General features: G+C 36.0%; 1 protein-coding gene across 1 annotated transcript in view; it reads right to left on the bottom strand.

Moving 5' to 3' along the window:
- The window catches only part of npr1a (natriuretic peptide receptor 1a), a 37609-nt gene that overhangs the window by 10111 nt on the left and 14744 nt on the right, over window positions 1–12754 (bottom strand). The window contains exons 6-13 of the mRNA XM_030146869.1: window positions 6834–6928; window positions 6377–6512; window positions 5900–5984; window positions 5527–5647; window positions 5357–5431; window positions 5198–5275; window positions 3095–3199; window positions 183–254 (exon numbers count right to left, since the gene is read on the bottom strand). Coding sequence (XP_030002729.1) covers window positions 183–254; window positions 3095–3199; window positions 5198–5275; window positions 5357–5431; window positions 5527–5647; window positions 5900–5984; window positions 6377–6512; window positions 6834–6928 — 767 coding nt within the window. The remainder of the gene's footprint in view (window positions 1–182; window positions 255–3094; window positions 3200–5197; window positions 5276–5356; window positions 5432–5526; window positions 5648–5899; window positions 5985–6376; window positions 6513–6833; window positions 6929–12754) is intronic.

Below are 12754 nucleotides of genomic sequence, written 5' to 3' on the forward strand. Positions count from 1 at the left end.
CTGTAAACATTTAAGACAAGTATGATTTAAAAAAAAAACAAAAAAAAAACTGACTATTATTGTCATTTGATGAACCTTTAAATGTGACTGTGCAGATTTATTAACAGCTGTAACATTTATGTGAAATTCAATTATCTTCACCCTGTCCTCCCTGAAAAGAGTCACATCATGCAAGCTGTTACCTTGACAATGTCATTGATGAGAGAATATCTGAACATCCAATCAAGAGTGATGCTGTCACTCTCCATCAGGTCCTACAACACACGAGGCAACACTGAGGACTGGACACTGGACATTCAGTTTTGTGATTTGGATACTTGCTTACTCTACACAGAAGCCACTAATGTCATCTTCAAGGTGAACATAGGTTTGTACAGTGAACAGAGCATCACCTCATGAACATCTCCAGGACATAAAGGCAATGAATGTAACATAATGAACTGATCTACAAACATCACACAGAAGAGAAGAGTTACAGTTTCATAAATGCCCATAAATTACTGACAGAACAGCACACTATAATGAGGTTAAAGTTAAGGTTAACTGGCTTTATTATCCCCTTAGAGAAATTCAGTCGCTGAATTTTACCCATGCTAGTACACACATTCACACAGGGGCGGCCATGGCTCAGATAGTAGAGTGGGTCATCCGCTAACCAAAGGGTTGGCAGTACAAATCCTGCTCTGCCGTTGTGTCCTTGGGCAAGACACTTTACCCTCCTCCTACTACTCACACTGGTGTATGAATGTTTTTTTTGCTGGTCGGAGGGGCCGCAGGCGTGGATTGGCAGCCACACTATCATCAGTCTGCCCCAGGGCAGCTGTGGCTACAAATGTAGCTTACCACCACCAGAGTGAGAATATGAGAGTGAATGAACAATGGATCCTCTAAATGTGCTTTGAGTATGCGTTCATAGAAAAGCGCTATATAAATCTAATCCATTATTATTTATTCATCACCTAGCATTTGCATTAGCACACATTAGGAGGAATGACACATTACTGAAGGCGCTCAGGGATCAGTTTCAGATCATCAAATGCACCAACAGGAGAATGAACCAAAATGTACCTGTTTTTAATGCTGTCATTAATTAATGAATTCAATATACTGCGCAACTAAAGTTTTATTGCTTTAATTGTTGTCATGACAAATGAGTCCGTCAGCTCAAAGTGGTTATTAGAGGCAAATAATTATTAGAACTAAACCTTTAACGGCTGAAGAGGAGGTTTTTTCAGTACTGAAATGTTGGTGTTGTTGACTCAGATAGCTTTGAAATTAAGTAAGGTGGGTTTTTCACACTTAAATGTTCTTAATTAGGGTTAAAAGCAGAGCTGCACAATATATATCGTTTGAGCATTGATATTGCGATGTATGTGTGCACAATAGTCACATCGCAGGTCCTACAATGTAGGAGGCAAATTAACTCAACATGTTCTCATCTAATTTCAAGGGTATGTGACACACACTGCACGCAGCGATCCACCAGTCACAATTGTTCTTAATCAGTTTGGAGTGAGTTGCTGGTAACAACATTGAAAAATGAGCAACGAACAAGAGAAAATCACCATAAATGAAGACTTGGTGCCAAAAAGAAAAGCAACGTCAGTTATCTGGAATTATTTCAGCTACAAGAAGGATGATATTTAAACATGTGCTCTGTGTCGATAGTGCCTTGCACCTGTTGCCACAACAAGAGGAAACAACTAAATCATTTGACCATTTACATTGGCACCACACAGCTATTATATCCTCCTGAGTATTTTTTCATCTTGGAATATATATCGCAGGGTTGAAAAAAAGATCGCAATGTCAGTTTTTTCCATTATCCTGCAGCCCTACTTAAAAGCACCTAAATGCAGCATTAGTCAAATTTTTGCTACAGCAGATCATCATTAAGATTCTCTTGGTCCCCTAAAGTTCCAAATTTTGATTTTTAATTGCTATCAACATTCCAGACCCAAAAATATGGCATTACGAACACACTGTTTAGTATAAAACTTGTGTCTTTGTGAGGACATGTGGTTATTTAAAGGTTCAGGTTCAGTATTAAACTTTTAAAACACCTGCAGTTCAAAACATGGATCATACACAAAGCCAGCACATTGAATTTGTCACACATTATGTAAATAAGCAGGTTAAATGTGTTTGAGTATGGACATATCTGATCCTCCTCGTGTTTACATAACAGCCGATCAGGTCGTCTTCGTCCTCCTCCTCCTCCTCAGAATAACTCTATCAGCTCTGACCCAAACCCCCCCACACACACACCCACAGAGACCGACATCTGCACTCTGGTTGCTACGATACCAGGAGGTGGGTTGCTAGGTTACGGGGCTGACAGAGAGGCAGGGAAAATCTGATGGATGGAAAAATGTGAGCGGGCGATCGGCTGGATGGATGGACGGATTCAGCACTTCTGTCATTGATGCAAAACATATTTTGAAATATGATCCAAATGGACGTTTTCACCTCTACACCTGGTTTATTCATATATGAGTTTTGGTTCATTTTCAAGCACAAAAATCTTTAAGTGAACCAAAAAACATCAGTGAGACTCACTCACGCAGATGTGTTTGGTTTGGGGTTTTTTTCTGATACTGCTGCTGCCGAAACTGCAGAGGTGGGCAGTATCTGTACTTTCCTTGAGTATTTACTTGAGTTTTTAGCTTATAACATAAATATCTGTACTTTCAACTCGACATTTTAAAACAGACTTTTTACTTCTATTGCACCTGAGGGAAATTATCCCCCATTTTAATTTGCATTATTGTATATTCACAACATCAAGACAGATTTCAACCAAAATGGATGGAAACTGTAACAAGTACAAAAGATGATCTGTGGTTGAATCCATCAGAGAATATCACACAAGACACGTGAAACCAGATGAAAATGATGTAAAAGATGTAAGACAATAACATAAACAGCAAAATCGCAAGATTAAATTTACAACTTAAAAAAAATTATATGTAGATGCCCATGGATTTAAACAAAGGAAGGTGAGGAAAAAAATACACTTTAACACCTTTAACTGGCTCTAGTTTGACATTTATAAAGTGTACCTGAATGCACCATGAAGTCCATGTGTGTTTACCTGCAGACTGCCTCGGGGACAGTACTCTGTGATGATGCACATGTTGGGGGTGTCAATACAAGCTCCGATGAAACGGGTCAAATGTTCGTTCTGAACGTCTCTCATCTGAAAAACACACAGAACACATTAGTTCAAATCCCACCACCAGAAGGACACACCTGAACTTAGATGCATGGTTCAGAAGCATTTTTCAAGGTCAAATTCAAGCATTTTTAAGGGTCATTTTCAAATTTTTTCAGCACAGCACCGTATCGCTGGGGTACAATACATATCTACAGGAATACTTACATATACTCATGATTATTTTTTTCCACTTTTTATCACAATGATGTACATTGTATTATGCTATAAACCTCTAAAATACTGTTTCATAATAGCAAAAAGTTTAGAAATTAAAGGAGAACACAAAGTTTTATCCAAAAAAAGGGAAACCACTTGGCGCTCTTCAGGCACACTCACATCAAGACAAAGATTAAGATAAAAATGTACCCGGAGACGACCTGAAAGCACCTGGTAATTTTCTTTTTTTGACATGAAGTTTTATTTTTCAAAATGTATCACCTCTCTGTAAGTACCTTAGGTTATAATTCAAAGCGCTGTCAAGCACTTAAACTAAAATTCAAGCCCTTTTCAGACTTTGAAAACATAACATTGAAATTCAAGCATTTTCTTTTTTTTTTTCTTTTTTTAAATTCTCTTCTTCTTGAAAGAATTTAGGTTTTTACAAACATTGAAAACTTGGACAGATACACAAATTATATATAACCAGAGAGTAGGTGTAAAAACCAAAAGCATTTACAGCAGCTCATTATTGTCTTGGCATACAGGATTTCAGAGTAAAGAATCAATGTATAAATAAAAATAAATACAAACATAAAAACATATTTTCTTCACTCAGAGGATTTTGGGTCCATATTCCTGCAGTCATCTCAGCATAATCAGGTCTCAAAGGCCTCACATATCTCACTTATCCCTTCCAGTGTTGCACAAAAAAAATCTATCTTCAATTTTACAGTAAAAGTTATTCTTTCCACCCTATAAATTCCCATGGTTATGTCTATCTAATGATTTACTGTCAGTTCTTCTTTTGTCATCCATCGTTTAGTTATTGCTTTTTTCCTACAGCTAGTAATATGCTGAATAAGTATATGTTTATGTTTTTGACCTCTGGAGAAATGTATCCCAAATATATGATTTTGAAACCCAAGGGTAGATAGGTATTGAGAATAATTTCTATGGCTTTATGTATTTCTTTCCAATAACAGTTAATTTTTGGGCATTCCCAGAATATGTGGAAATGATGTGCAGTGTGGCAGCCACAATTCCTCCAGCATTGTGAATTTGCATAGTGTGACTTATGGCTAAGGGTAATAAAGAAACGAGTTACGTTTTTCCAATAGAATTCTTTGCATAAGTGAGATTTTGTACTTTTCCATTGAAATTGGCAGGTGTTTTGCCACTCTTCGTCCATTATTGTTATGCCTCCCTCTTTCTCCCATTTATCTTTTATGTATCTTGTTTAGTGATTGTTAAAGTTATGGAGACTTTTGTACAGTTGTGACATGATGTTTCTTTTCATATCTGATTTGTATGCTTTTATGAATAGCTGGATGAAAGGTTTGCTGTCTTCTCTGATACTCTCCTGAAATTCAAGCATTTCAAGGCTTTCAAGCATCCATACAAACCCTGTAGATGGTACATCTCACACACACTTAAGGACAAATGTTCTTACATGTTTCAGCTCAAACAGAACCTTACATTTTTCCAATAGAATTCTTTGCATAAGTGAGATTTTGTACTCTTCCATTGAAATTGGCAGATGTTTTGCCACTCTTCATCCATTATTGTTAAGCCTCCCTCTGTCTCCCATTTATCTATTATGTATCTTGTTGAGTGATTGTTAAAGTTATGGAGACTTTTGTACAGTTGTTATATGATGTTTCTTTTCATATCTGATTTGTATGCTTTTATGAATAGCTGGGTGAAGGGTTTGCTGTCCTCTCTGATACTTTCCTGAAATTTAAGCATTTCAAGGACTTCAAGCACCCATACAAACCCTGTAGATGGTACATCCCACACACACTTAAGGACAAATGTTCTTACATGTTTCAGCTCAAACAGAACCTTCCTCGTCAGCTCGATGCGTTTCCTGTTGATGTATTTGATGGCGGCCAAGTTTCCCTGCAGAGACACAATGAGAGTGGGCACGTGTTTCATCACTCGTGTCAGTCTGAACACATTACATGTTTTTGTTTATCAGACCTTATAGTATCCAGTTTTCGTGTAGATCTGAAAGTTTCCCTCCATTGTCATAAGGGAGCCATAGTTTGATCCTTTCTGTGGAGACGAAATGAACTCATGTACTCGGATTTAATTTAAATGTGTGTTTCTATGTGCACTTTGATATGTTTCTGTTTGTATTTGTGTGATACCAGAGACATGGTGAGGCGGCTGCAGGCCCTCCTCAAGGCTTTGTCCAAGTTACTGATCTGAACATCCTCCCAATAAACTCTCCACAGCTGAGCCGCCAACTCACTCTCCAACTTTAACTTCCTGTTGAGACAAAAAAAAATAATACTCAGACGTCCACAGACGTTCATAGTCCTTTAAATGACAGGTTCACTAACTTTTTCAGATATTTATTAATAATTAAGGAAACTGTAAACCGATGTACATTTACAATAAAAATTCAAAGTACAATTCGATAATATTCCACTCCACTCATACTTTACACCACGTTATATTCACGTTTAATCAGAGACAAACTCCTATAATTTCAGATAGAATTTCACAGCTTTGTCTCACCTGTAGATGAAGACGGTAACTGTAATGATGATGACAAAGACAAAGCAGATCACTATGGCAACCATCTGATGCATTGTAACTGTACCTGTAAAGGACACAAGATGTTTCCAATATTAAGTTTTTATGATTCTGACATTAGTTTCTACAACAACCCATCACGTTCTGTAGAGTCTTACTTTTAATTTTTAGAAAAAGTTTTTGTTTTTATTTTTAATTTGAGTTTGTAAATAACTTCAACACTATTTGCTTGCAGTTTTCTTTAGTTTTCATCATCTGTGGTTGGATGGTAAATCAGTAAATCTACAATTTCTCATTTACACCAAAGCGACAACTTTTAACTCAAGCAATTGTCATTTTTGTTATTTTGATTCGTAAATCACATTGCTTGTGTTTATTTCGTACAGTATTATACACTCAAAAGTCTTCCATATTTCTACCGTAGAAACATGATGGAATTGCTTTTTACATATTCCTTACGTGCAAGACACTCTGGTTTGTCATTCTTGAATCCACATTCTGGAACATCAGGAGGAGGTGATCCACCTGGCCACTGGAAGCTCCGCCCACCCTGCATAACCAGCTGCTTCATACTGCCGTTATAAGCACACACCACCTGCAAACATTCCCTTATTTTAGCTCATATTCTAACATAATCTAACAGTGTTAATGCATATTTAAATGTCGTGGTATCAGTGGATATTTTATTTTATTACCAGCATTTTTTGCACATTGTAATCTACAACATTAATTTTAATGTATGATAGCACATATTTTAACTTATCTTATTTTAACATAGGTGTATCCAATAAACCAGTCTATTGCAGAGTGGAGTGGAGTCCTGGTGAACAATTCTAGCTTCAACCAGTAGTACCAATGTTGGTTGCTCTGAAACGCATCCTGGTGCAAAATGTACCGTTGGTGCAAAGGTTTGTACCTGAAACTCTCCAGATTCGATGTCCGTCATGTCCCAAATAGCAAAGTCCACCTGTCTGTCTCCAAACTCATCGATCTCCACCATGCCCATTACTCCTACAGAAAAAGAGACAGATGTAATGGATTACAGTGGTTCTTTGGTAAAAATGATAAACATTAAACCACATAAATATTCAGATTTGTTTAATTTTCTGCAACATTTGTAGTTTTCAGAATGCTTTTCAGTGACAAAAGCACCATGACACATACATCAGTAAATGCAGCTGTAGTGTTATCACTGGAAGGGTTTATATTCTGATAAATGAACATTTTAAATTCAAGTTCATACATTTCAGACATGAACAGGTCAACATGTCATCATAATCTCAAATAATCATCTTTGTATCTCCAAAACTGATCAAGTAAACAAGCAGATTGCCCCTTAAAAACAATGAAAGGCTGTTGTGTTTTTACAGTATTTGTGTTTTAACCGTCTGTCAGTCGTGTCTCATAAATATTCTGCACATCAATCATTGTCGATCTCACCAAACAATTATCCTAATTTAAAAACAGGCTGGTCTGAGCTCAAAGGGGGCGGAGCTTTCATCCATCCATCATGACTGGTTTTCTTCAGCCCCCCCACCCCCTCCCTGTATGACGCACATGCCTAGTGATGGACGATAAAAGTGGTTCAATCTAATATAGAAACACAGAGAGGCTGTTTATCAGCAACAACAACACACACTGCTGTCTGGTCACTGTGTCATCTGTTCGCTGTTTCAGCTGTTAAATGTGATAATTTTGTTCATTTTTGTTCATTATGTGCAACAACAGGCAGGACATATTTATTGTACTTTTTCCTTATTTTTCTTATCTGGGAAAAAAAGGCCTGTATCCAATTTTTGAGGAAATTGCAAACATGCCAATTATAGATCAAAACATGTGAGTTCCTGGAATAGGGTGCTACCACAGCGTAATCAAGGCCATGAAAATAAGAGAAAACTGTGAAACAAATTTTACGGGAACAGGTCCTATAAGTAACCAAAATCTGTATTCAGAGTCACATTAACTCATCGTTTTTTAATGTAGGAAAATTGATAAAACGTGAAACTAATTGGGTTAGGTGACTTTTTTTGGTTCCAGTCTGTGATATACAGGTGTTTTATTGTTATGGATCCCATCACACTGATATTCGGCAGCCATGTCACCGTCTCCAGAAATTATCCCTGTGCAAAAACTAGTATCATAATTATTTATTGTATAGTTTATCATCATACTAAAGAGTAAATAACAATATAGAAGTGTTATTTCTTTATAAAAATGCTTATTATTAGAAAACTGTTGATTTAAAAAGTGACGTGTGACATTCTTAATGTATGTATTGGCGTAACATAAGCAGGATGGATCAGCACCATACTCCATATTGCAACCTGTAAAAATAAAACATGTGATATATAGTATATAATCTTGTGAAAAAAATTGGGGAAAAGAATAGAATACTTGTTTTTCAAGTAAATTCAGTTAAAATATAACTTGGCCATTTGTGACATGAAAATATAGCATTAACTGTGATGAAATTGGACATTTTTGACCTGAAAACATAGTTCATATGACCATCAACATGTTGCAACAGAACTGAAATCCTGTAAATTTGCATAACTTGCATTTACCAACACAAAGTTCCTTTGGGGATTCGCTTATATTGATTTCTTATGCACAGAGACATAACTAAGACCTCTAAGCAAATTTTAGCTGATATGTTTCTATGTGGTTTGTAAATGTTTCTATCTGATTTATTTATGTTTCTACTGGTTTACTGCTAGTTGGTTGTTGGATATATGTTTCTATGCAGTTTACTGCTGGCTGCTTTGTGCATCTCCTCTCATGCTTCATGTATCTACTCTTTGTGCCCCCCCCCCATATGTATGTGCATGTGTGTGTTTGTGTGTTTGTGTGCATGTGTGTTTTTTCAGAGGGGGGGGGCACCAAATTCATATCTTGCCTAGGGTGCCAAAATGGCTAGAACTGACTGACTATGATTGTTTGCTTGTTTGATCTGCTCTACATGACATGAAATTATGATTGTAAATGCAAAAAAACATCAACTTTCAGGAGTGCTGCCTTGGAACACTTTTGTGTCCCCACCAATGTCAGAATCAAACCTACTCCCTTGCATCTATCTATATTTAATATCTAGAACTGTGTTTCTAAAATCACAGTTTATGTTTCATGTTATTTTGCGTATGTGTCTGATTTAATAAACTAGTCCCTATAGTCTCCATATGGCTACATATTGGATAAGGTCATCACTAGAGTGGAGTATTCAAAACTTTTCTTTTGAATCTGCTATTACTCTGACAGCCTTTATAACCATTTACGTCAAATGTTGCTGCTTTTGTCCTGTTTCTGTTAATGTGACAACCAAAGCCCAGTAACTTACAGTATCTGAACTATGAGCCTCAAAGTGACAGGAGTTCCATCCATCTGCCCATTAAACCCAACTATAAATCAGAGCGCACATTTCAGTTAAAATCCAGAAGTCACTTTTTTTTTTTTTTTTTTTTTTACATCGCTGTCTTTCCCATAATTATCATTAAATCCAAATAACATTTATATGAACACATTCAGACGAGTTTACTCTCTCTCAGAATGAGCAGATTTTAGTGATTAGAGAAGCCATCCTTGATTCAGGAAGATTTCTTTTTGATGCTTCCCTGAAAATGTCTGCTTCACTAACAAAGGTGCCATAACAACCATACATGAAGAGAATGGAAAAACAATAGTGATCATGCTCCTGCACACAAACCAGCCATTAAATGAATCTCTCTGTTGTTAGCTATAATAACTGTTGGACATTTTGTTTTGTTTCGGTACAATCAACATTTATGCTGAAATTTTCAAATTTTAATTTAATATTGTACTGGATTTTATAACACAAAAATGAAATGTAATGCAAAAAGACCAGAGGAGACAAAATTTAAATGATGAAAAATGTAACAAGATGAAAATGATGTAAAATATGAAAAACAAAAAAAAAAAAACACTCTTGTATTTTTAATGATTTAGTGCTTATTCTGTACTGTACATTGGTGTTCATAAAATCAAATCAAAGTAAAGAAAGTGAACAAAGTCTCACTTCTTATTTAATCAAATGAAAATGAGGTAAACAATGCTTATTTTTCTTTAGAACATGACAAACACTCACCAAACAGCAGAACGTTTCACAAATCTAGTGGTAGACAAGCCAGAACTATTGATAAAATGTTTGCTCAACATCAAAATTTACTTGAGTAAAATTAAATGAAACCAATAAACCATTGAAACATGGTTAGTGATTTAATTGAGAATGAGAACAAATAGAACTCTGAAAGCAAAAGAAAATGTAAATCATCATGAATAGAACTATTACAATATAAAAAAATACACCATACACCGTTACTGTTTTATCATTGTGAATGGCAGATGATCACACCCAGGACTATTATATAAGTGAACATCTGCATCATTGACATGTACCGTGTTCTTTATGGATCTGGTTTCTGAGCTTTGATGCTGCTGTCAGAGTGAATTCATACTGGAGCTGTAATCAGACACACACAGTGCTCTATTTGTGTGTGATTTCATTAGCATGTCGTCTGCAGCTGAGTCCTGCCGTCAGATACACCTGGTGTCATATACACATATGACACTCATCTAATGTGTGATCTGTGTGTTATGACAACTGGAGGGAACAACATGAACTGATGAACATGGGCGGATGTGGGGAGAACACATGGGAACTGACTTTTTTGTTCCATACACTTTCCTGAAATGACAAGTATAATGTCATGAAAAACGGATGGAAGACAGATAAAACTAGATGCACTCGGAGAGCGCAGACCTCTGCCAAGGCTGATCAGTGGCCCCCCCCGTGGGCCCCCCCACCCCCGATCACCACCAAAATTTAATCATTTCTTCCTTATCCCATTTCCAACAAACCCTGAAAATTTCATCCAAATCTGTCCATAACTTTTTGAGTTATGTTGCACACTAACGGACAGACAAACAAACAAACAAACAAACAAACAAACAAACAAACAAACCCTGGCAAAAACATAACCTCCTTGGCGGAGGTAATGATGAGACATGGCTCTGTTTTCATCACATCAACTCAATGAACAAAATATTCAAGAAAACAAATAAAAATGAACAAAATATTCACCAAAATGTACAAAAATAGTACAATTGATATAAAATGAATAAAAAATGTGCCAAACACTCAACAAAATGAACAAATGAACAAAAGACATCCACCAAGACAGACCCCCCCCCCCCCCCCCCCCATTACCACCAAAATTGAATCATTTGTACCTTCTGCCAGTATCAACATTTCCTGAAAATTTCACAAAAATCCGTCCATAACTTTTTGAGTTATCTTGCTAACAAACAAACATGCAAACATACAAAGCAAAGTGATCACAATACCTCCTAGCGGAGGTAAATATACAAAATAATCAACATTATGTACAAAAAAAAAAAGAATAATATAGAAAATCAGCAAGAAAATGCTCCAAGTAAAGATAAAATAACAAAATAATCAACAAATGAGCAAAACTAAAAAAAAAAAAAAGCACAAAAATGAAGAAAATCGAATAAAACCTCATCATATCTCTCTACATAATTTATCCACCGATCTGTTCTCATGCATTTCAGTCTGGTTCATTCTGTTTCTTCTATCTCTTCTTCTACGTCTCCACTTTCTGTCCCTCTGAAATGTTTCTTGTGTTTGTTTCTCACAGACTTCAGTTGTTTTAAAGTTTGAACAAACAGCACAATTGATGAATGTAGACATTTTTACAGTCAATAAACTTGAGGTCATTGCAAAGTGTTCTGTGTTGCATTCCTCTGTTATTTGGATTTCTTTCCTTAGTTTTTTGCTCTGGGGCTGTGTTTACTCCAAACTGTATCTGAATAAGAAATCTCCAAATTTACTGCACTCTCAGTTGGTTCATTATTAATACTGTGCTATATTTATATATTTGATATTTATATTTTTCAAATGACTCTTATGATCAGAGGACATGATGAATATTATGAATATTATGACTTTCTGCAATGAGATCCTTCTGAATCTGAGCTGGACTTTTAGGTTTTTAGACTATATTTATGTTCATATTTTTCTAGACTGTAACTTGTGTAATTGTACAATAACGCATGTGTTTTTCTCACCTGCAGAGGGACTTCACATGTGACTTAACCTGGTTTGCATCTTAGATTTTTACACCAATGTTGTTTAAGTTAGTTAAAGTTAATCTATAATTTGTGAAATATGTAAACTTCTGTCAAACTGCTGGAATGTTTTTCTTCATTTCGCCACCAAATCTGATCCTGAGTTGGTGTTTATTCCTGATCAGCTGGATGTTAAAATGTGTGAAGTCATCCTTTATGGTGTTATTTTCAACAGACAGGAAGCTGCTTCCTCAAAATGTTTCCTGTCATTTCTCTGACAGATGACTGACGACGTCCTGTTCAGACTAAAACTACACCAAGTTCAGAGCACAATGAGCTGAATGTGTATGCATGCATTTCAAGATAATCTCATGTAAAATATGGGAGAGACTGAACTTGAAAGTTGCAGGTTTTTTCATCTTAATTACATCGGCTTCATGTGGTGAATCGGGTTAATTTTTCTTTGGAAGCATTTGCATCATTTCCCCTTATTTCAATTAGTTAATGTTTTCATCTATTTAAATGTTAGAGTAATTTGCAGCATAAGACGGTCTAAAATTCAATCATTTATTTAGATTTTTATGTTGGTAAACACAGTCTTTCTTATTTTTAATCCTATAGACAACCTAATTTAATCTAAACTTGGAGCTGGTTTGTTGTTGGTGAATCCATCACTCCACTAATGAACCGTAGCCAGCCAATCAGAGGCCAGGCAGCGTGGGAACTCTTAATGTG

The sequence above is a fragment of the Sphaeramia orbicularis genome, chromosome 11 (genome assembly GCF_902148855.1).
Source record: "Sphaeramia orbicularis chromosome 11, fSphaOr1.1, whole genome shotgun sequence".
Taxonomy (NCBI): domain Eukaryota; kingdom Metazoa; phylum Chordata; class Actinopteri; order Kurtiformes; family Apogonidae; genus Sphaeramia; species Sphaeramia orbicularis.